General features: G+C 43.9%; 1 protein-coding gene across 1 annotated transcript in view; it reads left to right on the forward strand.

Moving 5' to 3' along the window:
- The first annotated feature begins 19,040 nt into the window (after positions 1-19,040).
- Positions 19,041-27,070, forward strand: part of LOC144682968 (uncharacterized protein C3orf85-like) — a 60,991-nt gene continuing 52,961 nt past the window's right edge. Inside the window, exons 1-2 of the mRNA XM_078545900.1 lie at positions 19,041-19,080; positions 19,473-19,522. Of these exons, the coding sequence (XP_078402026.1) occupies positions 19,474-19,522 (49 nt within the window). The 5' untranslated portion in view covers positions 19,041-19,080; position 19,473. The remainder of the gene's footprint in view (positions 19,081-19,472; positions 19,523-27,070) is intronic.

Raw genomic sequence — 27,070 nt, forward strand, 5'->3', positions numbered from 1 at the left:
GACCCTTGACACCAATGAAAATGTTAAAGAAAAGTTGTACCCTGACTTTGATGACATCCTCACCACCATCCCAAAAGAAGAAAAGATCATCCTTTTGGGGACTTTAATGCCAGGGTTGGCTGTGGCTTTGATGTCTGGAATGGAACGATTGGGAAAAACGGGGTGAGAAAAGCCAATGCAAATGGCATCCTCCTGCTGACAATGTGTAATCAGCATGGCATCATTATAACAAGCACCCTTTTCTACCAGGAGGACAAAGGCAAAACCACATGGAGGAATCCTAGATTGAAGCATTGGCACCTCCTGGATTATGTCATTGTTTTAGTCAAAGATCCAAATGATGTCTGTATTACTCAAGGGGGACTGATGCCTGCTGAACAGATCATACACGTTTGATCAGTGATGAACATCCACCTGTTACCAAGACATCAAAAACCCAAAAGTCCAAGCAGAAGATCAATGTCTCAGTCCTAATTTAGCCTGACCGAAGGTGCAGACCAATATTTAACCCAGGGTGTGTACGGATACTTAGCAGTCATGTTTTATTACCTTTGGAAAGCATGGAATATTTATAAAAAAAACTACTGCGGATGCTGGAAATCCAAAACAAAAACAGAATTACCTGGAAAAACTCAGCAGGTCTGGCAGCATCGGCGGAGAAGAAAAGAGTTGACGTTTCGAGTCCTCCTGAAGGGTCATGAGGACTCGAAACGTCAACTCTTTTCTTCTCCGCCGATGCTGCCAGACCTGCTGAGTTTTTCCAGGTAATTCTGTTTTTGTTATGGAATATTTATGCTGAGCTGTTCCTGTACAGGTTATATAGGTGGCTTGGAATCTGATTGTGCACAGTGTGTGTGTGTGTGTGTGTGTGTGCGTTTGTGTGGCCTGATACACAAAAGAGTTCATTCCCTGAAATATCTTTTCTTGATCCTGATGTTCCCACATAAAGCAAAACATGTTACACAAGCAAAATTGGCAGAATTATTCTATGAGAGATCGCTTTAAAAGTCCACTGACAGGAGGATAAAGGAAAGCACTGGGTGAGCACACTCTCCTTTCATCTCTTCAATCTAAATTATAATCTCGCCAATATTAGGAGAGTGAAATCCTTAGCCTGTACTCTTCTCAAGCATTATTGCGACCTGCTCTTTGACTGACATGCAAATAGTGCAGTTTTAATTTTTTCATTTCAGAATTTAGTACAGAAAGGAGGGAAAGAGTTTGCACAATTCACCCAAATTTGACCAAACCAGTGTAAAGATCAAGGAACTTCAAAGGCAAGTTATGCCAAGCACAAATTGAATTTCCATGATCATTTATGTTGATTTTTTTAAAAACTGTCCCTGTCACAAAAATGGCCCTATCAAATTAAATAGCATGGTGAGGTTCCACTGATTGCATTTGTTTTGAGGCCCTTTGAGGAGGGTCTTGATTTTAAACTTGGAGTTTCTCCATGGTTATGCTGTTTTGATTGGTGCAATTTGCCTGAAATTGGCCAAAACCAGATTAAAGGAAGCAGAATTTTAAGCACAAATTATGTTCAATGCAAATTTAGCATCCACGATTTTTAGCACTAGTTTAGAAAGCATTGCACTGGATGCAGACCTCAACTCACAAAACTGGCCATGCCCCCAAATCGAATTAATCATGATTGCGAGTTTCTACGAATTGCACCCCTCTGAGACTCTAAAAATTAAGTTGCTTCTTTTGAGCACAAGGACACTAATATGGATGGCATCAATTTTCTGGTCAAATAGTAACCCCACAGGATGTTGATTGCGAGGAATTCAGCAATGGTAACACCTTTGAATGTCAAGGAAAGATGGTGAGGCCTGTAGTTGGTTTAGGTCACCCTCCAAGGCCAAAGGACAGTTTATGTGGAGTCAGGAGGCGCATTACTCAATGTAGAATCCCCAGCCTCTGACTTGCTCTTGTAGCCATAGTATTAAGTAGCTGGTCCAGTTAAGTTTCTAGTCAATGGTGACTCCAGGATGTGATGGTGGGAGATTCAGAGATGATGATGCCATTAAATGTCATGGGGAGATGGTTAGATTCACTCTTGTTGGCAAAGGTTATTACCTGGCACTTATGTGATACTAATGTTACTTACCACTTGCCAACACAAGCCTGAACATCTTGATATATATAGGCACAGACTGCTTCAGTGTCTGAGGAGTTTTGAATGCTTATGGTTTATGGAATGTCAATGATGAAGCAGCTGAAGATAGTTGGACCTCGAACACTACCCTGAAGAACTCCTGTAGCAATATCCTGGGGCTGAGAAGATTGGCCTCCAACAAACACAATAATCTTCCATTATGCTAGTTCATTAACCTGAGTGGGGACCTTGCCTCTGATTCCCATTGACTTCAATTTTACAAGGGATCCTTCAGGCCATACTCAGTTAAATTCTAGCTTGATATCAAGGGCAGTCACTCTCACCTCAATCTGGAATTCAGCTCTTTTGTCCATGCTTAGACAAAGGGCGGAGTGTTCTGTTTGTAAATCTAAGTGCCGTGACAAGTGGTTTCACAGTGTGTATCCCGCTGTTTGGAATGTGGGAAATCAAGCTCGATTCTGTGCTTGGAAGCTCATTAACTATACACAGGTGAGTATCTCAACAAATCATCTGGCGTTTCATGAGCTGATTCGTCTGCCTCGCCATTACCCGATGGGTTCGAAGGTCTGGGCGCCATATTTAAACACCAGGCGAGCACACACATCTCACTCCCTTCAGCCCACCTGTCTCCAGGACACGCACAGACATGTCTTCCACCCGGAAGAAGAAGCCGCAAGCCAAAAGAAGAAGGCAGCACCCCACTTCAGCCACAATGACCTCCAGGCTTTGATTCAAGGAGTGTGGGTGCATAGGGATGTGCTCTATCCCAGGCATGGCGCGAGAAAACATACAAGCCTCACCTTTCTGGCCTGGGAGGCCATCTCTAAGGATGTCAGAGCAACTGGCTGCTGCACCCAAAATGCCATCTCATCCACTCCACCAGGGTACGTCATCCTTCAGCTCCCTACAATATCAGACTCTTATCGTGGCATCATGTAATCCAAGGGCTACTCTCTTCGGGGATCTCACGTAACCATTACTGGGGGACACATATCATCACTGATTGTGTCTTGGAAACTGTCATACCACTGCCATCCCATCTGTCGTGCTGCACTCGATCCTCAGCCCTTCCGGGTAGGGCTCACCACATACAGGGGGCTTGCATCTTGCCCAACCTAAGCACCGTCACTTCTCATTGCATGCCTTCCTGTTGCCTTCATCGGGGCAAGCTGGCCCAGAGCAGGCTGGAAAGAGCACAGACTGGGGGAGCGAAAGCTGACATTGTGACACTCAGGGAATTTGGGGAGGATGCTGCTGAGATTGCTGGGAAGGACAAGGATTGCTCCTGTGGAGAGGGAGATCAGATTGTCTCAGTAGCCTAATGTGGATCACACCTTCATCAGTTCATCACATCCTGACAACAACAATGAGTGACATGCAACCTTGTTAGCCAAAAACCTCATCAATTAAAACTCTCTTCTCTTTCTTATAGGCAGCAGCAGATCGAGGCCCACAAGGCAGCCTACCACAAGTCCTAGACCCCAGACCACGTTCAAAGAGGAAGCTGAGGAAGAACCGTCACAGCACTCACCCTCACCCTCCACCAGTACAGAGACACACACCTCGGTGAGGCTTAGTTCTAGATTAGGCTCGGACTCACTTTTTGGAGAACACCTCATTGACACATCCCCACACCAGTTGGAGGCAGGGACAGCCCAGTTCTCTGGAACTTGGAGGGTTGCTGCCGACCTGCTACCCGCTCAGTCCAAGTCAGATGATGACCCTCTGAAAGCGACCGCCAACTCAATGCTGGAGACACAGTAACAGGCAGCAGAATATCAGGCAGCGCTTCGACAGTCACTCAGCAGATTAGAGCGAAGGATGGAGGAGTTCATCCACATTCTATCTCGTGTCATGTCTCCGACATGCAAGCACCACAAGGTCACCATGGGAAGGTTGACGATCACCATGGATACCTTGGTCCAGCAGGTTTTGCCGTTTTTGCGCTCAGCCCCAGGCTCCATGGCCACACACACTGTTGGACACCATCAATATGTAGGCGAGAGGGGGATGAGGCACTTTGACCTCCCTCCAGGTGCACCTTCTCCTCAACGAATCAGGGCAGGGCCCTCAGGCACCCACAGGGAGGATGAGCACCAGACACCCGGGGGCCTCCTCTCAGGACACTCCAAGGATGTGCAGCCACTCACAGTCTGTTCTGCCTGTGACCCCATCCACTCCAGCAGCTCAGGCCGAGGAGCAGAGCAGAATGCCCTTATCAAGCTTCGGCCCTCAAGGCCTCAGGTCATTACAGACACCAGAACGTTGTACTCAGCACGCCACCTCCACCTCTGCTCCGAATGTTGGGGCTGCACCCAGACGCAGTCGTAGAGTAAGGAAAATTAAGAAATATTGAAATCACTTCTGAGTCACGGGTGTACAACCAATGTGAGGATAATGCACTTTTGTAAATACAGTTGTCTATGTGAATGGTTTGGTCAGCTGAAGGCATTGTGATTCTGTACGTTTGAATCCTCTTATTTTGAGGTTTAGCCACCCTCCCACTCAGTGATAGTCTCCCTCTGTGAGATTCCCATTCATGTGATGTCAACCTCACTGAAGAAAGTTTTTGCACTCTTGTGTGATGTCATGGAGATGTGTTAAAATCTTTATTGAGTATCTGTGCTTAATGCGCTTATAAACCATTTTCCTCACGACACACCATTGTATGAGAACAGCTCAGCAGCCTTGAGGGATTAGCGGCAGTTGTGTCTCCTCAGTGGTAGTGCCAAAGGATATGATATGGACGGAGGAGGAGATCCCCAACCATGTCCTTGACTCACTGGCCTCTGTAGCTTCTTATTTATGTGTTGATGACTGCTTCAAGTAACTTTTCAGATTCTTGTTGTTGAGTGGACTCTCACTTCCCAGAGCGAGCACATGCAGAGAGCACCACTGACATTCTTAGAGATCAGGGCCTGGTCAATCATGAGGCTAGAAGGTGTAAATGTGAAAGCTGAACTCGCTTTCGATGTGACTGGTTGAACATCCCTTTCGATGAAACAAAAAGGCATTCAGGGGAAATGTGGCCATTCCCTGTTGCCTTCACTTCTGGAATCTGGTAGCAACTAAAGTATCACTGGCACCTCTCCTTTGTCTTGTTCCTCTATTGCATCGTCACATTCAAACTGACCCTCATCACCCTCTTGAGGCTTCTGGGCCTCCTGATCTTCATGCTCCGATCAGCTCTCATCCTCCCTGGCAAGGGATCACCTCTTTACAGCACCAGGTTGTGAAGAGTGCAACACTCGGCAATGATGCAGGATACCCTATTGGGAGTGTACTGTAGTGTGCCATCTGAGCAGTTCAGACATCTGAAGCACATCTTTAGAGTGCCAATGGTCTGCTCTATTAGGGTCTGTATGGAGCTGTGAGCTGCATTGAACCTCTCCTGCAAACAACTTTGAGGGCGATGCACCAGTTTCATCAGCCTGCATTTCAGTGGGTACCTCTCATTCCCAAACAGCCATCCTGCAGACATTCAGGCCCTTTGAAAATCTGAGGCACTTGGGAGCGACTCAAGATATATGAGTCACAGCAACTCCCAGGGTACCTGGCACAAAGATGCATTATGTGCTTCTGATGATCACACATCAGTTGAACATTGAGCGAATGGTAGCCTTTACGGTTGATAAACATTAGGAGCTGCTGCCATGGGCTCCTTAAAGCCACATGGCTGAAGTCGATTGCACCCTGCACTCTTGGGAAATCTGAGATAGCTGCGAAGCTATTGAATCTCGCAGCCTGGATATCTTCGTCCACAGAAAACTTACATAGTGATGTGCCTTGCTGTATAGGGCATCTGTGACCTCCTTTACGCGTCTATGTGTTGCGGACTCAGTGGGCAGGTTATTGCTGTGTAAGTGCCGCTTAATAGCACTGCCTACAACACTTTCTATCACTTTGATGATAATTGAGGAGACTGATGGGATAGTAATTGGCCAGATTGGATTTTTCCTGTCTTTTTTGGATAAGGCATACCCAGGCAATTTTCCACATTGTTAGGTAGGTGCCAGTAGCTGTGATGGAGCAGCTTGGCTTTCAGTACTATTACCATGATGCTGTCAGGACCCATAGCCTTTGCTGAATCCAATGTGCTCAGCTGCTTATTGATATCACATGGAGTGAAACAAATTGGCTGAAGAATGGTATCTATGATGCTGAGGAAGCCAAGGTGGATTATCCATTCAGCATTTCTGGCTGAAGATGGTTGCAAATGCTTCAACCTTGTATTTTGCACTGATAGCCTCATTGAGGATGAGGATGATTGTGGAGCCTCCTCATGTGTTATTTAACTGTCCACCATCATTCATGACTGGATGTGGCAGGACTGCAAAGCTTTGATCTGATCCATTAGCGTGGAATCGCCTAGCTCTGTCCATAGCATACTGCTTCCACTGTTCAACATGCACATAGCCCTGTGATGTAGCTTCACCAGCTTGGCATCACATTTTTAGGTATGCCTGGTGCTGTTTCTGTCACTCTCTCTTACACTCTTCATTGAACCGCACTTGGTCCCGTGGCCTGATAGTAATGACAGAGGGAGGGATATGCCAGACCAGGTTTTTACAGATTGTGTTGGCAATTCTGCTGCTGCTAATGGACCACAGTGCCTCATGGATGTTCAATTTTGAGCTAATAGATCTGTTCTGAATCTATCCCATTTAGCAAGGTGGGAGTGCCATACAACACAATGGAGGGTATCCGCAATATGAGGACAGAACTTTGTCTCCACAAGGATTGTGCAGTGGTCTCTCCTGCCAATAATATCATGGACAGATGCATCTGCAACAGGTAGATTGGTGAAGATGAGATTAAGGAATCTTTCTGTCGCGGAAAACGAAGTGAACACTCAGACCCAGGAGGTTTGTCTTGGAAGTCTTTATTGAATCGTGATATCACAGAGAGCCCAGCAGCATACAACGGAGCTAGCCGGCACTCTGAGGAAGCATCAGAGTACACACATAGTTATAGTAAAAGCGTGCGTAATTAATAACATTGAAATTTTATCTTTGGCATGCATACAATTGTTCTGTCTTAGTTTATAATTACGCAAAACCCTTGAGTAGTTACACAAAACCTTGAGTAACCCATCTGGCGACTAGTCATCTAGACAGACAACAGATAGCATGACTAGGCCCTGTCTCATGTGTTGATAACAGACCTCCTAACTTTGTTTTAAGGACTCTTGGTAGTTTGTTTATGATACTTGTTTTTCTTCCTTCACAATAGCTGACAGCGCAAGTTTGTCTGCTACTGGTGGAAGGAAGCCTTCGTTGTAGTATTCCACTATGGTTTAACCACTTAGCCCTTTGTTATCCTGCAGATGTATTTTATTCTCCCACACTTTCCCTCCCATTGGTTCTCTTACCACTTTCCAGAGGCCAGTCTGACAGCAATACCCTTCAGGACAGGTCAGTCAGTAGTGGTGTTGATGAGGCACTCTTGGTGATGGACATTGAATTCCCCTACCCATGAGGGAATTCTGTGCCCTTGGTATTTTCAGTGCTCTTCTAAGTGGTGTTCAACTTGGAGGAATACTGATCAGGAAGCGGAGCAGGTGGTTATCAGTAGCCCACATTTGACCTCATGGCATGAGACTTTATCGGGTTTGGAGTCAATCTTAAGGATTCTCAGGGTCTCTCCCTCTTAACTGTAAACTACTTTTCTGCCACCTCTAGTGAGTCTGTCCTGCTGATGGGATGTGACATACCCAGGAATAGTGATGGAAGAATCTGGGACATTGGCTGTAAGGTATGTTTCAGTGAGTATGACTATGCCAGGATGTTTCTTGACTAGTCTGTGGGTCAGCTCTCCTAAATTATGCACAAATACCCAGATGTTAGTGAGGAGGACATTGCATGGTCAACTGAGTTGGTTGCCTGGTGCTTAGGTTGATGCCAGGTAGTGTGTTCTATTTTATTTGTATTAGGCTTTTTTGCAGCAGTTTTATACAACTGGTTGCACACAAGTTCTGCTGCAGAGGACTCAGATGAGGACTTTAATGGGTTAGGCTACAGAAGAAGGCTTGATGAACAACAAAATGTTTGGGGCATTGCAAAGTTCAATGTCAAGTAGTCCAGAATCAATTTGGCATTGGGCTTAAGGCAGAATGCAGAGCCCATCCTTTCCAGCAAATCCATTAGCACATTTGTGGCCTCACCCATGATACAGCCTCTGATGACTGATGGCTTAGCTTCCATTGCATAACAAGCAACTTTCATGGAAAACCTGAGTGCTGCAGTGGAAGCTCAGGTTGCTGCCATCATGGCCGTAGATACGACTGTTCAGAGAGGTTTGCAGGGTGTTGCAGTTGTGCAACATTTTGTTCTGTAACCAATTGCCGAGTTACTGTCTTGGGAGAGTGGCAGTGATTCCTTCAAGAACAAACCTCTCTCATAACAATATTCATCCCCACACCCTTGACACTCTGCAGTTCCCATGTTGATGCCGCTCAGGCAGCCAGCCCAGACTGCTGCCACCCATGCAGAGTTGATGTAGTCTGAAGCCAGCCCTTCTAGGACTAGAGCTACTTGATGTCACCCTGCAAGGCCACCTGCAGTCACTTCCATTGAACATTAGCAGTCATGCTGCAGTCACCCTGGTAGCGTTGCCTAGAAACACTGGGGCAGGCAAATACACACAGAAGACAGGTACTAAGTAAATGCGCAAGTATGTTTAAGTTTGTATTTTATTTTGTTTTATTTTATTTTGTCCTGACTTCAATTTTTGCATTGTGGTGAAAAGGACAATGTGATGGTCATTGACAGATGACACATAAGGAGTTTGGGGCTGTTGGTAAATGAGGAATTAGGATTGTGGTTACTTGTTCTTCACATGCACTCCAAGCAGAAAGCGACTGTCCACATTGCCGCCTCTCTTCCTCTTCCTCCTCTTTCACCTCCTCCTCCTTCTCCTCCTCCTGGTCATCATGCTTCTGCTGCTCAGCTTCTCACCTGAAAACTGATGGCAAGAGCTGTCACCTCACGATGACAAAATTGTTTAGCATGCAATAGACAATCATGAATCTTCAGATCCACTCAGCTGGATACTGCAGGGCTCCTCCTGAGAGGTCCAGGCAGCAGAATCATTGCTCCTTCTAGCCAACAGTTTGCTCTATCAAATTTCTTGGGGCAACATGGTTTTAATTATGTGCTTTGTATGGCCTTTGCTCATTCTCTGTCATGCTTGATTCCAAAAGAAGAGTCTACTAGTGCATCCATGTCTGGGAGCAACTGGTTTGTGCAGAAGCCTTGAAGTCTGTAGAAAGTATTTTAGTACCTGCCCATGTAGATTTTTGAAACTTTTAACAAGTATGGAAAGCAACAAATGGTTGTAGAATCATTCCAACAACCAGAATAAATCAACAAGCAACTAATCTGCACCTAGCTCATGACCTCTTTAAATAGCACTGATGCGAGGGGCTGCCTGCTGCTTTATGCATGTTCAGATGTAGTGAATTTAAGAGAACGTGTCAGCTGGAACTCCAAAATGATGGTGCTAACATCAAGCAACTTCGCATGCTGACTGACTTGGATCCCAAAAAAAGGGCACTACAGAGCCCAGTTTCTTGCACCCTGTGTTGATAACTCACAACAGGTAACGCGAGCAGGCAGTGTAAACTCATAATTATACATTAAAAACACCTGGCAATGTATTTAGTAAAGAAAAGTAGCTGGAAAAGAAACATATGCCTATATTTCAGGCATCAGTAGATAGAAGCTTTTTGATTGTTCTTTTCTGAGCAGAGGGATAATTCTTTGTGTTCAACGCCAACTGGTGAACTCCAGTGGCCAATTTGTATGGGCGAGTGTTAACTTGGCAAAAGATGTGATTGTTTTTTCTGAGCAAGTTTTTCCAATAAAGATACATTGTGATTTCATGCAAAAACCGTCCTGCTGCTGAGCTGTCTTGATATAATGACAGTTGAATGCTCTCAGGAGCTACTTCCATTGAACTCTTGATCCCCAGGCCAGCTTGCTGCCATCATTCACATCATCAGTTGACTAAAATACTCATGATGAGTCAGTAACAATCCAAAATATCTTGATGTAATACCGTATCAATTGAGAGAATCTATTTTTGTCTTGTGCAGTCACCTGGCGTTAAAATGTTCTGATGATAGATCATTGACCTGAAATGTGAACTCTCTCTCCACTGCAACTGTCTGACCTGCTGAGTATTTTCAGCCTTTTCTCTTTTTATTAAAATATCCTTCCTGGTGTGCACTGCTGGCTGCTGGACATAAATTACTCTCAGTTGTTGCCTTATGTATAACGAATGTTAACACCTCTACAGAACCCAAATCAATTAATCAGTTTAGGAAAATATTAAATAATTACTCATCGTTGCACTGACAAGATATTGGCCTCTGTTTCTCTTTGGCCAGGTGGACAGAAGCAATACACCATGTTAATCAAAGTCATACACAGAGAAGCTGTGATAATATAGACTAACATGCCAGCTGGCCGGCAAGCCACCATCTGTTATAGATTACATAAATAAAGTCATCGCCTGTACGTGACAAGACAAAGGCAGGTTGTGGAACAACTTGGAAAAGCCCAGTGTATTCTCAATGCCTAGTTAAAACATAATTAAAGAACATATTTTCCTTGCCTAAGTAAGATGGGCTCTTGTGCACTACATTTTCATGTCTACAAATACTTGCATTGGTCCTGGGATTAATTGGGTCTGAATGGACACAAGGCAAGCATGAGCTCAGACCTAGTACAGGACCCACACCTGTCTCTCTTGTTGTAAAGTGCCTTTACGGGATTACATCACTAGAATGGGAGTGTGTCATGTGATCCAGATTTAGTTTCACTTTTGCTTTCAGCAGAGCACACACACACTCAGCTCTGCAGCCCTGATGTCTTCAAGCTTTATGCCTCTGTATAAATGTTCCCATGTGCTTAGTCTCAATAAATGAACCCATCACGCATTTGTACCATCCCTTATGAATGATTGGTGTCTTTATATCATTATAAAAACACAATATCTCTGAGGAGATGGAGATGCCACAAACAAGTTGTCTGCTGCTCAAGCTCCAGGCTGAACAAGCTGGAGATTTGTATGCAATATTTAAATGGAAGACCAGTATCAGGCCAACCAGCAGTCAGGAAATATATGGGAAAGGCTGAAAAGAGCTACATGAACTCTCAAGAAACTTTTGAGACAATAGGATCCTTTCTATAAAATACGCAAGAAGCAGATTCATTCTGACATCTATCAACCTTTTGGATTTGTGAATCTCAAAATTAATGAGTTATGACAGAATGTTGTTCTCCTTAGGAGTGACCTGGTTGCTGTTAACACCTCTTCAGGTATAATGATTTTCAATGTCTTTCTCTTTGTTATTGGCCCAGCTTATTCAGTTTATCTGTTAGTCATCTATTTTATTGATTATAAGGTGGCCTTACAATGGAGTGTGAGATTCCACAAGGATGAGAGTGGAACTCATTTGTTCTGTAATCTCTGTTGGAAGCTTCTAGAACAGATGGCCAATCTTGTGAGTCAGGTGACTCTTTTGGTTCAGCAAAAGTCCATTTTAAATTAGAAACAAAATTAAATTTTGATGTACACAGTTTTGATTTATTTTCATGTCTTATTCACATCACGCTAACCTTATCCAGAATATCATGGGGAAGCTCAAATAACTAACCACATCCAGAATATCATGGTGCAAGCTGAAATAACTAACCACATCCAGAATATCATGGTGCAAGCTGAAATAACTAACCATATCCAGAATATCATGCTGCAAGTTGAAATAACTAACCATATCCAGAATATCATGGTGCAAGTTGAAATAACTAACCATATCCAGAATATCATGGTGCAAGTTGAAATAACTAACCATATCCAGAATATCATGGTGCAAGCTGAAATAACTAACCTTATCCAGAATATCATGGTGCAAGTTGAAATAACTAACCATATCCAGAATATCATGCTGCAAGTTGAAATAACTAACCATATCCAGAATATCATGGTGCAAGCTGAAATAACTAACCATATCCAGAATATCATGGTGCAAGTTGAAATAACTAACCATATCCAGAATATCATGGTGCAAGCTGAAATAACTAACCATATCCAGAATATCATGCTGCAAGTTGAAATAACTAACCATATCCAGAATATCGTGGTGCAAGTTGAAATAACTAACCACATCCAGAATATCATAGTGCAAGTTGAAATAGCTAACCATATCCAGAATATCATGGTGCAAGTTGAAATAGCTAACCATATCCAGAATATCATGGTGCAAGCTGAAATAACTAACCATATCCAGGATATCATGCTGCAAGTTGAAATAACTAACCATATCCAGAATATCATAGTGCAAGTTGAAATAGCTAACCATATCCGGAATATCATGGTGCAAGTTGAAATAGCTAATCATATCCAGAATATCATGGGTGCAAGCTGAAATAACTAACCATATCCAGAATATCATGGTGCAAGTTGAAATAACTAACCCAGGTTTAATGACACGTCACTGGAGTGCCATTTAGATGCCGTGGTGTCCTGTACCCCCACTCGAGCCGCAGGATGAGCAGCAGTATTACCAATCCAGCATGGCAGGCGATGGCAGCAGTGGTCAGTGCCAATGCTACACAGAAGAGGTTGGCCACCAATGCAGATAGAGGATGAATGATCTCATCCATGCAGCCATGATATGGCAACCATCTCATCACTCTAAACTCACACACTCAAGCCCATCACACGTTCACTGGCATCTCACTCACTGCCAGCTCAAGGGACATCACCACCCATTCTCATACACATACCCTCACATGTCCATCTGGTTTCATCTCCTCTGCCCTCACTGTCGCGAGGCCACTTACACATACCCTGGGATACCCTCCTTCTCCAGTACAGCTCTCATCCTGCAGTCTCTTCCTTTGCTTGAGGTTACTTCCCCCCCTTTCCCAAGCAAGACCTTGCCCTGCAGCCATTGTAAAACCTTCCACCTTTGGCTGATCTGCTAGATAAAGACCTACCCATAACAGTGATATGGTGCTGTCTGAGAAGCTTGGCGCTGATGGTTGCGAGTATTAACCGAAACAAGGTAGGCAAACAATCCTTGAAGTCCCGAGTGAAGTGCAGCTCACCAGGCCCATGTCGCATATGTGCTGTTGTGAAACACGTCGGCAGGAAAACACGCCGACGTGGGCAGATGATCCAGCCGGGCGGATGAGTCTGGCCTTATAAAGATATGCTGATGTACCACAATAAGGTTCCTGATGTCTGATGGCGGGAAATGAGGCCTGCCATTGGTGGGTTGAGCAGACAATCGCAAACCAGTTTCATGCTGTCGTGAAACCGATCTCGCTGTATTGTCTGCTCATGCCACCGAATACGCCCAACATCGGTGGGCATGGAAAATCCCAGCCCTTGTTTTAAACAGATGGAAAAAAATATAGGACCAGACGATTCTCAATAAAAAGAGCAGAAGGACTGTTTTACATTTTTAAATTTATTCCTCAGTCAGCTATCTGGTTGCATTGTCAAATGGTGGACCACTAGCTGCAAGGACATTTCATGGGAACAGAAGAACATAAGACCTGGAGCAGGTCATTGAGCCACTTGAGCCTGTTCCACCATTCAGCTAAATCATGGCTGTGGCTGTTTTGTGTATTAACTCTATTTACCCATCTATGGTTCATATATCTTAACCCCTTTACCTAACAAAAATCACTTGATCTTATTTTTTTTTTTTGGTCTAGCCTCAACAACTTTTTGGGGAGAGAATGGCTGGGATTTTCTGTGCCCGTCAGCATCGGGTGTCAATCTGTGATGAGAGTGGACAATATGGTATGATAGGTTTCAGGATGGCGTGAAGCCAATTCACAATCGTCCGCTCAGCCCACTGGCGTATCCTGCCATCGGACTTCGGGAACCTGATTGTAATACATCAACATATCATTATTAGGCCAACCTGCCGGAATTGTTCCACACTCTCCCCCCGACCTCCGCTGGATCATCCATCCACATCGGTGGGAAAACACGCTGACGTGTTTCACAGCAGCATATAAGTGACATGTGACGGGCTGCACTTCGCTTGGGACTTCAAGGTTTGTTTGCCTACCTTGCTTTGGTCAGCACTCACAGTCATCAGCACCAGGCTTCACAGACAGCACCACAGAATTTTAGGAGGGCTCACGGCAAGTCTCTACCCACCAGCTCAGCCATATGTGGGTGGCTTTTCAATGGCTGCAGGGCTAGGACCTGCTTGGCTAAGGGAGAAAAGTGGCCTCAGGCAAGGGAAGAGGCTGCAGGACAAGGGCTGTACTGGGGAAGGAGGGTATCCCAGGGGCTGTGTGGCTGTGTGGCCTCAAGATGATGAGGGGTAAGGAGGCAGTCTCCAGAGGAGGTGAGGCCAGATGGACATGCGAGGGCGTGTGTGAGAATAGAGGTGATGTCCCTTGAGCTGGCAGTGAGTGAGATGCTAGTGAATATGTACTGGACTTGAGCGTGTGAGGTTAGAGTGATGAGATGGTTCCCATACCCTGGCTGCACGGATGAGATCATTCATCCTTCATCTGCATTGGATGGCCAACCTCTTCTGTGCAGCATTGGCACTGATTGGCATTGCCGACCAAACCATAGTGGTAACGTTGCTGCCCTTCCTGCGGCCAGAGTGAGGATAGAGGACATCACAGTGGGCCTCCACGGCGTCCGAAAGGCGCTCAAGGGCTGCAGTCATCTTGACTTTTGAGGTTATGTCTGCTTTGCTGCAGTCCTGGCCTGGAAGCACTGAGCACGTCTGTACTTTAAATGTGGTGCCTGGTGTGATGAAGCGGCGAGGTGATAGTGTGACAGGCGAATCCGAGCCCACCTGCCATGGAAAGGGCATATTTCCCAGGAATGCATAAATAGTGTGGCGGGTTTTCACGCCATATCACGGCCGTCAGGTAAAACATCGTGAGTGCAAATCTGGGATGATTCCATCCAGTGTTCTAGAATTTCACTATCTTTTATGAGAAATAATAATCATGGCATCACCCCGGAATAACCTGGTTCTAATTTTAAGATTACGTCATCTTGTTCCGGGCTTCCACATCAGAGGAAATAATTTCTCTCTACCTTCCCTTTAAACAACTTAAACACTTCAATTAGATCAGCTCTTATTCTGCTATACTCCAAGCAATATAGGCCTAGTATATGCAACCTGCCCTCATAATTTAGCCCTTCCAGTCCCGCTATCATTTTGGTGAATCTGTGTTGCACCTTCTGCAAAGCCACCATATCCTTCCTGAGATATGATGACCAGAACAGACTGCAATATTCCAGATGATTGCCAGCCATAAATCTGTATTATAACTTTCAGCCCTTTATCTCCAGCCCTCTTGAAATGAAAGCTAACATTCCATTAGCATTTTTAAAGAATCCTTGTTGCCTCAGATGTTCAGAAAGTCAAATCGATGCTTTTCCAGTCTTCCCCAGATATTTTCTGACCAGCTGACAAGGGTGGTGCTGTTGTTGTCTGGCACACTGACCTCTACCTCGCAGAGGCTGAGCGTCAACTCGCAGACACTTCCTCCTACCTCCCCCTGGACCATGACCCCACCACTGAACATCAAGCCATTGTTTCCAGGACTGTTACTGACCTCATCTCCTCTGGAGATTTTCCCTCCACAGCTTCCAACCTCATAGTCGCCCAACCTCGGACTGCCCACTTCTACCTCCTACCCAAAATCCACAAACAGGACTGTCCCGGCAGACCGATCGTGTCAGCCTGTTCCTGCCCCATGGAACTCATTTCTTGCTATCTTGACTCCATTCTCTCTCCCCTTGTCCAGTCTCTTCCCACCTACATCCGCAATTCCTCTCACGCCCTACATCATATCAACAATTTCCAGTTCCCTGGCGCCAACCGCCTCCTCTCCACCATGGATGTCCTCTACACCTCCATCCCCCACCAGGATGGTCTGAGGGCTCTCCGCTTCTTTCTCGAACAGAGGAGGCCCGAACAATCCCCATCCACCAATACTCTCCTCCATCTGGCTGAACTTGTTCTCTCACTGAACAATTTCTCCTTAAACTCCTTTCACTTCCTCCAAATAAAAGATGTGGCTATGGGTACTCGCATGGGCCCCAGTTATGCCTGTCTCTTTATGAGGTATGTGGAACATTCCTTGTTCCAGTCCTACTCAGGCCCCCTCCCACAACTCTTTCTCCAGTACATCGATGACTGCTTCGGTGCTGCTTCATGCTCTCGTCTGGATCTGGAAAAATTTATTAATTTTGCTTCCAATTTCCACCCCTCCATCATTTTCACGTGGTTCATCATGGACACTTCCCTTCTCTTCCTTGACCTCTCAGTCTCAATTTCTGGTGATAGACTGTCCACCAAAATTCATTACAAGGCATTTTTGTTTTTTTTCTGATTCCCAGTTGTATATGTGGACTTATATCTGCCTACCAGATTTTGTGATTTCTGTACATGGATCCCTAAATCTCTCTGCTTCTCCATAGTTCTTAACATCTCACCATTTAGAAAATACTCTGATCCATCTGAAGTGCATGATCTCATACTTCCGTATATTGAACCCAATGCCCATCTACATTATTTATTATGCCACCTGACTTAGTGTCATCTGCAAACTTGTATTTACAATTCTCTATTCCTTTATCTAAGTCATTGATAAATATAATGAAAAGCTGAGGCCAGGAAATCATTGAAGTTGACAGGACAGATTGAGAGAGTGGTTAATAAAGCATGTGGTATCCTAGGCTTTATCAATAGGGGCATAGAGTACAAAAGCAAGGAAGTTTGATAAACCTGTGTAAAGCACCAGTTCAGCCACAACTGGAGTATTGCGCCCAGTTCTGGGCACCATGCTTTAGGAAGGCATTAGCGAGATTGCAGAAAAAATTTACGAGACTAGTTCCAGGGAAGAGGAACCTCAGTTACGCAGATAAATTGGAGAAGTTGGAAGTGTTCTCCATGGAGAATAAATGGTCGAAAGGAGATTTCATATAGTTATTCAAAACCATGAGGGGTCTGGACAGAGTAGATAGGGAGAAACTATTCCCATTGGTGGAAGGATTGAGAACCAGAAGGCAAAATAAGAACTATAATCTTGAAAAGGACTGAGTTGCCTGGGCTTTGAGGGCTGGATTACTAAGGTTTCGGATCCACATGTGGAGTCTTAGACCGGACACCCATTCAAATGAGGAATGGTTATGGCATTGAGCCAATAGTGCCCCTGTTGTCACTTCTGCCTACTATTTGAACATCAGCCTAGCCCAGCATATGCCTCACTGCCATGATTGGGCATAATTCTGAAACTAGTTCTGTTGCTGAAGCCAATAAGTGGACTTGGACAAAAGGAAATCCTATTTGTTCTTGGTCCAGATATGTAGTTCCACAATAACAAATGGAAAAAATAGTTTGAAAAATTTGTGCAACTATCAGTGAAAAATATTGAGGAAAAAATAACCTTTCCTTTTATCTACTAATTTTGTCAATGGAAGATCAAGAATAAAACTTACTAAAGTGAAGTCTATATTTAAGTGTAGTAGATTTTAAAACAAGAAATAAATAATATCCATATTGGATATTTCAAAGCCATCAACATGGAAAGTAACAACAATGGTGAGACTGTTACTGCAGCTGTATCAGGAAATTGCAGGTTTTAATGCTCACTGTGCAATATTTTCACCTGATAGCCACAAATTTAGTTAAATAATCCATGGCTTTGGTGAGAATTTCTTTGAAATGTCTTAGAAGCTTCCAGTCTCCAAATTTATGTTGTAAGTTTCTTTGCCAGGTGCCCCGTGATTTTTATAAACTAGCATTTCACTTTCTGAAAGGTTTGTAATGGCATTCACTTCCAAGGGAACCCTGGAAAATTACTGACAGTTGCTGGGAATCTGCTCTCTGGAGTCATTGGGCGATTGATCGATACCGACCCCCACAACCCGGCCACCACCTTAGAGTCCATTTATATAACAACCACTTCCATTTTGCTCCAACGCTAAACTAACAGTACACAATTGGGGTCAGATGTTAACAGGGCTGATGGGGAGAGAAATTAGATTTTTGGGGGTGCTGACTGACATGGCTTGATTTTGGTACTACCGGAGGTATAACTTTGTCGATCTTTGTACACTATGGACATTATATGCACATATCCAGAGTTTTTTCTAATGCATTTGAAAGTGTGGGCTCTCCTGCCTACTGTACAGAAGTTTAAAATGTAATTTTCTTTTAAATTGTAATGCTGGGCGGCAGGTGTTGCAAAAACCTGTTTCCAAGTTTTCTCTTGGACAGTGAATTTGAATCAGGATACCAAGCAGTATAAAGAAGGTACTGTCTGGCTGCATCTATACTTTAAGATAAATATTCACTATTTAGGAACATAAGAGAACATAAGAAGTAGGAGTTGGCCCTTTGGCCCCATCAAGCCTGCTCCGCCATTCAATAAGATATCTGATCTGACTGTACCCTGAACTCCACTTTCCTGCATGCCCACAACCCATAAAGATAAAAAATGTTTAACTTAGCTTTGAATATATGCAATGATGAAGCCTCAACTACTTTCTGGGGTAGAGACTTCCAAAGATTAAGCAGCCTCTGAGAGAAGAAATTCCTCCTCATCTCCATCTTAAATGGGAGATAGTCACCTGCTGTCCTACTAAAGCCATTTTGACTGGCAAGAAAGCAGCAACATTTTCTAAAAAAAAGGCTTTGACTTTCTTTTCCCCTCAGTTGAAAACCAAAGAGAATTTCCAATCGGCCATGTGCCAGAGGTGCCTTGGACTCCTGGAGAACCTTTGAGCGACAGTCAGGAGGTAAGAGCAACATCAATGTTGGTTGTTTAGGAATGGGCGGAGTTGGAGTCAGTGTCAAGGCAACGGACCATTCGCAGCCGAGCCTGGAATGGGCTGGAGTCTCCGGAGTGCGGATCAGACAGACTCTTCTGTCTGTGCTCGACCAGACAGGCAATGTAAGTGAGTAACTTTCTACCGCACCTCAATATGAGATGAAGCAGCTTTCGCATGTACCGAGCCTATGATAAAATAACTAAACGCTTTAATATAAACAAAAACAGAATTACCTGGAAAAACTCAGCACGTCTGGCAGCATCGGCGGAGAAGAAAAGAGTCGATGTTTCGAGTCCTCATGGCCCTTCAACAGAACATGAGGACTCGAAACGTCAACTCTTCTTCTCCGCCGATGCTGCCGGACCTGCTGAGTTTTTCCAGGTAATTCTGTTTTTGTTTTGGATTTCCAGCATCCGCAGTTTTTTGTTTTTATAAACGCTTTATTATATCTGTTCAGTTCTGTTTTTGTTTTGCAGCAGGTAGATGATGAAATGTGTTTTGTGTTTTCTCACAGAATGTCGATTGTGACCATCCAGCTTACTCTCGGTGCTCTGCTCATTTATGGTAAGAATGAAACATTATTGGCCTTTCTTACTCTTGTGCTTGATAGTCCCAACTATCTTACATTAAACTACACTTAAGCCACCCACTAGTTGAAATGTTAACTATGAGTATACAGGAAACTTATTCAAAGTACTACCACCGGCGAACTCCAGGATATGTTAAAACCGCGAACTTCGTACATTTCAGGCAAGGACACTTTGTACTTAAACGCTATGTGAAAGTTACATTCCGCCATACTGTAAAAATACGTTTCATCCTCCATCTCTTCGGATTGTGTGATATTGTTTGCAAACTGACGTCTTTTTCTTTAATAAAATGCTCAATGTCATGGTGATGTGGAAAACACACTACATTCGTTGATATTGAACAAATTTGAATTCATTTGTATGGATATTTATGAAATGCTGTACAGTTAAAATTTAATTTATCCATTTTTTGAATGCCAGTCTGGTATGCTGAATGTATGAATAGCTGGAAAGCAAAAGTTTGGACAAATTTGTTAGCATAGAATTATTTGAAATAAAAACAGAAAGCTTTTCGGTTCTGAAGAAGTCATATTGGACTGGAAACATTAACTCTGTTTCTCCCTCCACAGAGGCTGCCAGATCTGCTGAGTTTTTCCAGCACTTTTTGTTTTTATTTCAGAGCTCCAGCATCCCCATTATTTTGCTTTTATAATAGGGTAATTTGATTTGGACTCTAATTATAATGAACAATTGTACTGGTAATTTGGGCAAGTTCTGGGGCAAAATCTTCCCAGCCCCACGGAGACGGATGTGGAGGTGGAACTGGTTGCAAAATTTGAAGGTAGTACATCAGGTCACCTCCCCAACACATTCCTGGCTCTAAGCACTCTCTTTCTGGAACCGAGTTTAATGTGGCAGTAGCTGCCCCGCCCAACAGCAGCGGGTAACCAATTATGGACTTATTAAAGGCAAGATGATGCTGCTGGGATCTTCCCAATACCAGACACGCCTCCCCACTGAGGTTGAAACTTGAGGGTGATATGCTGGCAGGCCACAGTGGAGGGCCATTGATACCTCTTCTAAATCCCCCCCATCCAAAGACATGGGCATCAGAGGGCCACGGCCATGGCTATAGGCAATCCTGTGGCAGGGTTTCCCTGCCTCCATGATGACCTGCCAACTATGGCCATTCTTCATTTTGAAATTTTCATAAATCTTCAGAGAGCACCTCCATTTTGAGCTTATGTGCTTCAACAGCTCCTACCTCGCCTAGTGAGGCTGCTGGTTGTCCACATTTTCAGATCACCTGACTGGTCATCCTGCCTCGAGAACCCACCCACTGTCCTTAATTAGAAGATGAAGGGGGAGGTGGCTAATTAACCAAATGTGGACAACATAGCTATTGTGATGTCGTGTGACCAGCCAACACCATTGAACTTGTGACCTGCTTTTGGTCCTGATACTGGAAAATTCTTGGAAGTGGTAAGATTACACCCCTGGCCTCCAGATCTTCAAGTAGCCAACAGCAGTGCAAACAACATGTAATTTCTTGAGAAAGATTTGGTATTCATTTGTTTAGTGCCTTAACACATGCATCAAATGCCCCAGAGCAATTTTATATCAAGTGAGTTACTTGTTCTTGAAGTGTACTCACTGTTTTATGCCAGGTAATGTAGGGCACAGCACGCCATCATATTGCATGACATTCTTGCTGGACGGTATTGAAGGGTGGCCCCTGAGTAGCCAAGGTACCTGAACTTGTGGCCCTGATAGACAGACAGCCAGGCAGGCAGGCAAAAAGCACCTCTTGAACCTCTTGTGTGCTGCTGCAGTGGATTGTTGCATTGTGTCAGCAGCCAGGTCTTCAGTTGTACCCCTTGTCACCCAGAAGCCAACCACTGAGGTTGTGCAGAGATCTGAAGAGCTGGAAACTTAAGCACAAACAGGCAGACCCTCTTACAGTGGTCACATACTAGCTGCACATTGAATGACTGGAATTTCTTATGATAAATAAATACATCTGGCTGGTCCATTGGAGCCTTGATAGCCAAATTGGTGCTGGTGCTGAGGAAAGCTGGCCATCAAGGAAAGCCTGCAGCCCTCTGGGCTTGACTGGCCACATCTTTTCAAACTTGATGTACTGGATCGCTCTCAGATACAAGGCATCCGTGACCTGGCTAATACATTCGTGGGCAGCTGACTGCAAAACTCAATAGATGTCTGTAGCTGATCTGTGAAATGACCCAGGCATATAAAAGTTCAAGGTGGTGGTCGCCTTCATTGCCATGACCATTGAATGTACTCAAGCAGCCCATGCTTGCAAAACCCAAAACACAGTGTCTTTTGTTAGATGTGACTCTGTAATTGGGTGGCATTTGTTGAACAATCCTGAGCATGCTAATAACTACACTAACAACCAATTTAAGATAATCAATCAAGCTCAAAACGTGACTCTTTCAGGCATGCTAGAGGCGACATATGTTCATACACAGGGGCTTATTCTCTGAAAACAAAAGGAATATGTCCAAACCTTACGCCTTTTCGAATTAACCAGGCGGTTAGGAAGCTGATAGTTCTCCATTGCTTTTTCCATGGCAACACCCATGCCAATCAGAGTAAACTTGGCAGCCAGTCAGTACCCTTTTCTCCTGTAGTATAAATTGTTGCAATCATTTGAAATTTGTTCTTGCATTTGTCCTGATGAGTGCAAGATGAAACGCTTCAGCAACAAGACTCTCTTTTCAGCCAAATTTGGTACATGATTGTTCTCAGTGTCTGTTAATCCCATCTGTACCTGATCCAAGAGAGAGCTTCTATACCTGGCACACACGATTGCTATGTAGCTCCCATTAACCTAGAACAATGTATATTCAGGGAAATACACATGTTGGCAAAGTGTAGTATTTATTATTTACAAATTTTAGCCAATTAATGTGATAGCATTTAGGATACTTTGGATCTTGCCTCCCAGGAAACTGAATTACATACACAGCAGAACTGACCCTGTAAACTATGAGGTTTAGTTTTGCCAATTTTGTTCAAAAGGATTGTCCTTTTTATCAGAAGACCATTATAGTGTCTATGACCTGATGCTCATATAGTCAAACCTTTTTGTCAAAGTACTTTTCTTCCGGATTTTTGGAATTTCCCAAATTCGATTTGATTCATCTAAACATTAAATTCAAAAACTTTGGCTTTACTTAATCCCACAGTTATTGCCTCAACCTAATTTAAACAAAACGGACACTGTGTTTTGAGTTTTGCAAGCACAGGTTGGTTGGGTATGGTCTGTACCTTGCCCGTTGCGAACAGCAGTTGGGACATGCTGTTTGATATGTTCCAAAGACTGGCAGATCATATGGCCTACATACCAAGCATCACACTGGCACTGAAATTCATATACCACATTACTCATTTGTGTGATAGGCAGGATGTCTTTTTGGCTTGACGGCATCATCCTGTTAGTGGCACACAGTGGAATCGCATTATATGTGATTCAGTGATTGGCTAAATAATCCTCTGTGCAAAGAATGACGCTGACAACCAAATGAATATTGTCAGTCAGGCTCGCAGTTACGTGTACTGGAAGATACATATATTAATACACAGGACCCTGTTCTTTGCAGACAGAAAGAACATGTATACACATTGCGCCTGTTTCAGCTAAACAAAATAAGTGACAACCATTTGCTGACTTATTCCTCAAGGTCAAGGTCAAGCTGCCTGGTTTAAATTTCAAGCAATGCTTGGCAGTTAACTGTCAATCACCATCACTGGTACATTCTCCATGGTGATGCCTCTACCAGTCAGAGTCCACTTGCCAACCAATCTTCTCATACAGTGTAAATTGTTGTTTTCCCCTTAAATTTATATTCTTGTGAAACATCCTGATGAGTGCAAGACGAGAAGCTTCGACATGTCTCTTCTTTCAGCAATACTCAAGTTCTGCACTACCATATGACTATGAAGAATATTGACCAGACCTCTCACCTTATCTTCCTGAACCAGGTTTTAGAATTAATTGAGTAATGTAATAAAAAGCATTCTTTCATGCCAATTTAAATTTATTTTCATGTTATTAAGATACTATCCTGGTTAGCTGAGTTGACATTGAGTTATCACTGACCATTTCTGTAATACAAAACCGCAAGTATGTGCAGTAATATTATTTTGAAGTAAGTGATTAAAAATGTTGATCCTTCCTGTTGTTGTATCTAGATTGCTAATTTATATTTAAAAAATCTTTCCTGAGTAAGGGGGAAATAATTGGACAAAGTTTGATACAAGCATGAACAATAAGGGCTGAATGTTGTCGTCGGCGAGCAGGGGGCGGGGCCCGCTCGCCGACATGTAAACTGACGCGGATAACGTTGGGGGGAACCCCTGACGTCACCCCACCCCATTTAAATTTTCAGGAAGGCGGGGGCACAGCCAAATCATCTGCGGGCCCACCAACCTGTCAATGGCCAATTGAGTCCATTGACAGGATCATTTAAACAATTAAAGGACCTGCCCGTCCAACCTTAAGGCTGGCGGGCAGGCCAGGAGCTCCGGCGGGCAATAGAAAAAACATGAAACCTCATCCAGCAGCGGGATGAGGTTTCATGCAGGTTTTAAAACATTTTAATAAAGTTTTAGTGTAAATTATGAACATGTCCCATCTCATGTGACATTGTCACATGAGGGGGACATGTTAGGGAATTTTTATTTTCTATTTTTAATATTTTTAAAAGTGTAAGTGATCTCCCTGAGGCAGCACTTAGCCTCAGGGAGATGTGCACTCTTTTGTGCGCATGCGCGAATGAGTGCACTCTTGCTTTTGGGGAATCCCCCCGACCGCACAGGAAACGCATAGCGCTTCCCACCAGACGTCACGCTGGGTGAGCCTTAATTGGCCCGCCCATGGAAAATGGCGGCGGGGATCAGCTCCCCGCTCGCCGGAGATTGGGTTGGGCCCGCCCGCCCAGCAGGCAGAAAATTCTGCCCTAAGATTATTTAATACACTTTTAACTTGTGTAAGCCCTGTAGGTCCTACATCCCATTAAGAAACCAACCTCCTGTAAATGATTTAGATGGTGCTAAATGCCCAGATCCAAATCATGCTGTTTAGGGTCCTGCATTTAAATTACTCACATCTATTCTATATACCGTTCATAATAAGTGTAATAAATTTCAAGGAATACATTCTTAGTTTGTCTAATCTCTCCTTGTAATTTAACTCTTGGAATCTATTTACAATTCTAATAAATCTAAGTCACACACCCTGTAAGGCCAGTATATCCTCCCAAAAATGTGCCCAGAACTGCTAACAGTACTCCAGGTGTGATCTAACCAGGACTTTGTATCACTGCAGGATGGCTTTTTTCTGTTTATTCATTCACAGGCTGTAGGTGTTGCTGGCTAAGTCAGCATTTATTGCCCATCCTGATTTGCCCATGAACTGAGTGGCTTTCAGGCATTTCAGAGGGCAATCAAGAGTCAACTGCATTGCTGTGGGTCTGAAGTCACATGTAGGCCAGACAAGGATGGCAGATTTCCTTCCCTAAATGGCATTAGTGAATCAAATGTGTTTTACAATAATTGATGATAGTTTCATGGTCACCATTACTGAGACTAGCTTTCAATTCCAGATTTGATCAATTGGCTTCGAATTCAATCAGCTGCTATGGTGGGATTTAAACCCCTGTCCCCAGAGTATTAGCCTGGGCCACTGGATTACTGGTCAAATGATATTACCACTACGTCACCATCTCTGCCCGCACGGCCCCCCTCCCCCCAAATCTTTGCCTTGTATTCTAAGCAGTACCAGAAGAAAGCCCATTGCCACCTTCTAATGGACATCCAGGTATCGGCAGTAAATATCAGTCATACCAACCACACCCACATCCCAACAACTATTTTTTCTTAATCCCGCTAGAATAATGAGGGAAGACTTTAGGTTTGGGCCCCAAACACACGTGACATCAATAACAGGTCCACAGGACCTATGAATTTGGCATCTGGGAGGCCTGATCATTATTAGGTCTCAATCACAATTTTTTGGTGAGTTGCAGGTGTCAAACAGGCTCTCCACTGAAGCTCTCCCATCTGTTCCACAGTAAAATCAGACACCACACCATGCAGTGTGTTGGTAGTTAAGGCCTGTTTAAAGATGGGAGGTATGGACATTGGGATGTGGAGGGGAATTTTTAAGAATGGGCTGGTAGTAGCCAGAAGTGATTTGTGTTGCCCCGGGGAGCATTTTGATCCTTCTGGCTTCACAGAAATCTTCAAAAAAAATTTCAGTAAGGCCTACTATGGCTCATCACCACCTCCTCAAGGGGAATTAAGGATGGGCAACCAGTGTTGGCCTTGCCAATGATGCTATATCCCATAAACAAAAGAAAAGTCTAATAGGTCTGCACTGGCTGTAAAGAGATGGACTTCAGGCCACAACTGACCATTACTCTCACCAGGTGTATTATTCTTACACTGCAAGAGATGTCCTTTCAGAAGATGGCATGGCACTACAAGTAACTGTGCTAAAATGGGCTCTATGCAGACAACTTTCTATAGTCATTAGCATGTGTCAGGGTCTGTAGGTACATTTGGTGGCAACTTGGGTGTAGGCAATCAGGCTGTGCTGGCTGTTTATTATTCTAACATGCATTCTAACAAGGGCACATTGTGATTGGTATAAGCAAAAAACTGCGGATGCTGGAAATCCAAAACAAAAACAAAAATACCTGGAAAAACTCAGCAGTTCTGACAGCATCTGCGGAGAGGAATACAGTTAACGTTTTGAGTCCTATCCAGCTCTACCTGTCTCACCCCCCTTAAATCACCTCTTTTCTATTTTTCCTTAGTTCTGTTGAAGAGTCATACGGACTCGAAACGTTAACTGTGTTCCTCTCCGCAGATGCTGTCAGACCTGCTGAGTTTTTCCAAGTATTTTTGTTTTTGTTTTGTGATTGGTATACTTGTGAGAAAACAGGCAGCTACACCATTATTCAAATGCACACATATTTTAGAAGTCTGATGTCTATTGTGGCAAATTTCTTTATGATAATGACCGTCTCCTTTTTCTTGAATGGCAGGAATAAAGGAACAATGGCCACTAAGAAAGAAAGAGCTATTATATAGGACCTTCTACTTCATCAGGATGTCCCTAAGCATTTCACAACTAATGAATTAGTTTTGAATTATAAGGGGTCTAGTTTAGAAGGAATGACTTGTTGGTGGCTTAAATAGGGCAGCACACCTGGGGAAAGAGAATGTAGCAAAACCCAGATGGTTTTAACAGCCAGACCAGATTTTAACATTGTACATCTGTCTCCTGGCTGAAGCTATGATGCCAGGGTTGGCAGGTGGGAATGGGATTTGTGATGGGAACCAGATGCCACTGGGGACCAAAGGGAATAGTCCTTGACATAAGGTGAATGGGGGTATAGGGGGGTGTGGGGGCTCTCAGAGCTAATGTCATTCAAGGGAAGGATAGGAACAATCATAGCAAGTGATGCTCAAGGATTCTTTGTGGGGTCTGAAGGAGAATTCATGCTTCTGGCTCCCAAGAAATATTCCAAAAGTTAAAAAAAAAGCTTGC

This window comes from Cetorhinus maximus, chromosome 7 (assembly GCF_964194155.1).
Source record: "Cetorhinus maximus chromosome 7, sCetMax3.hap1.1, whole genome shotgun sequence".
NCBI classification, from domain to species: domain Eukaryota; kingdom Metazoa; phylum Chordata; class Chondrichthyes; order Lamniformes; family Cetorhinidae; genus Cetorhinus; species Cetorhinus maximus.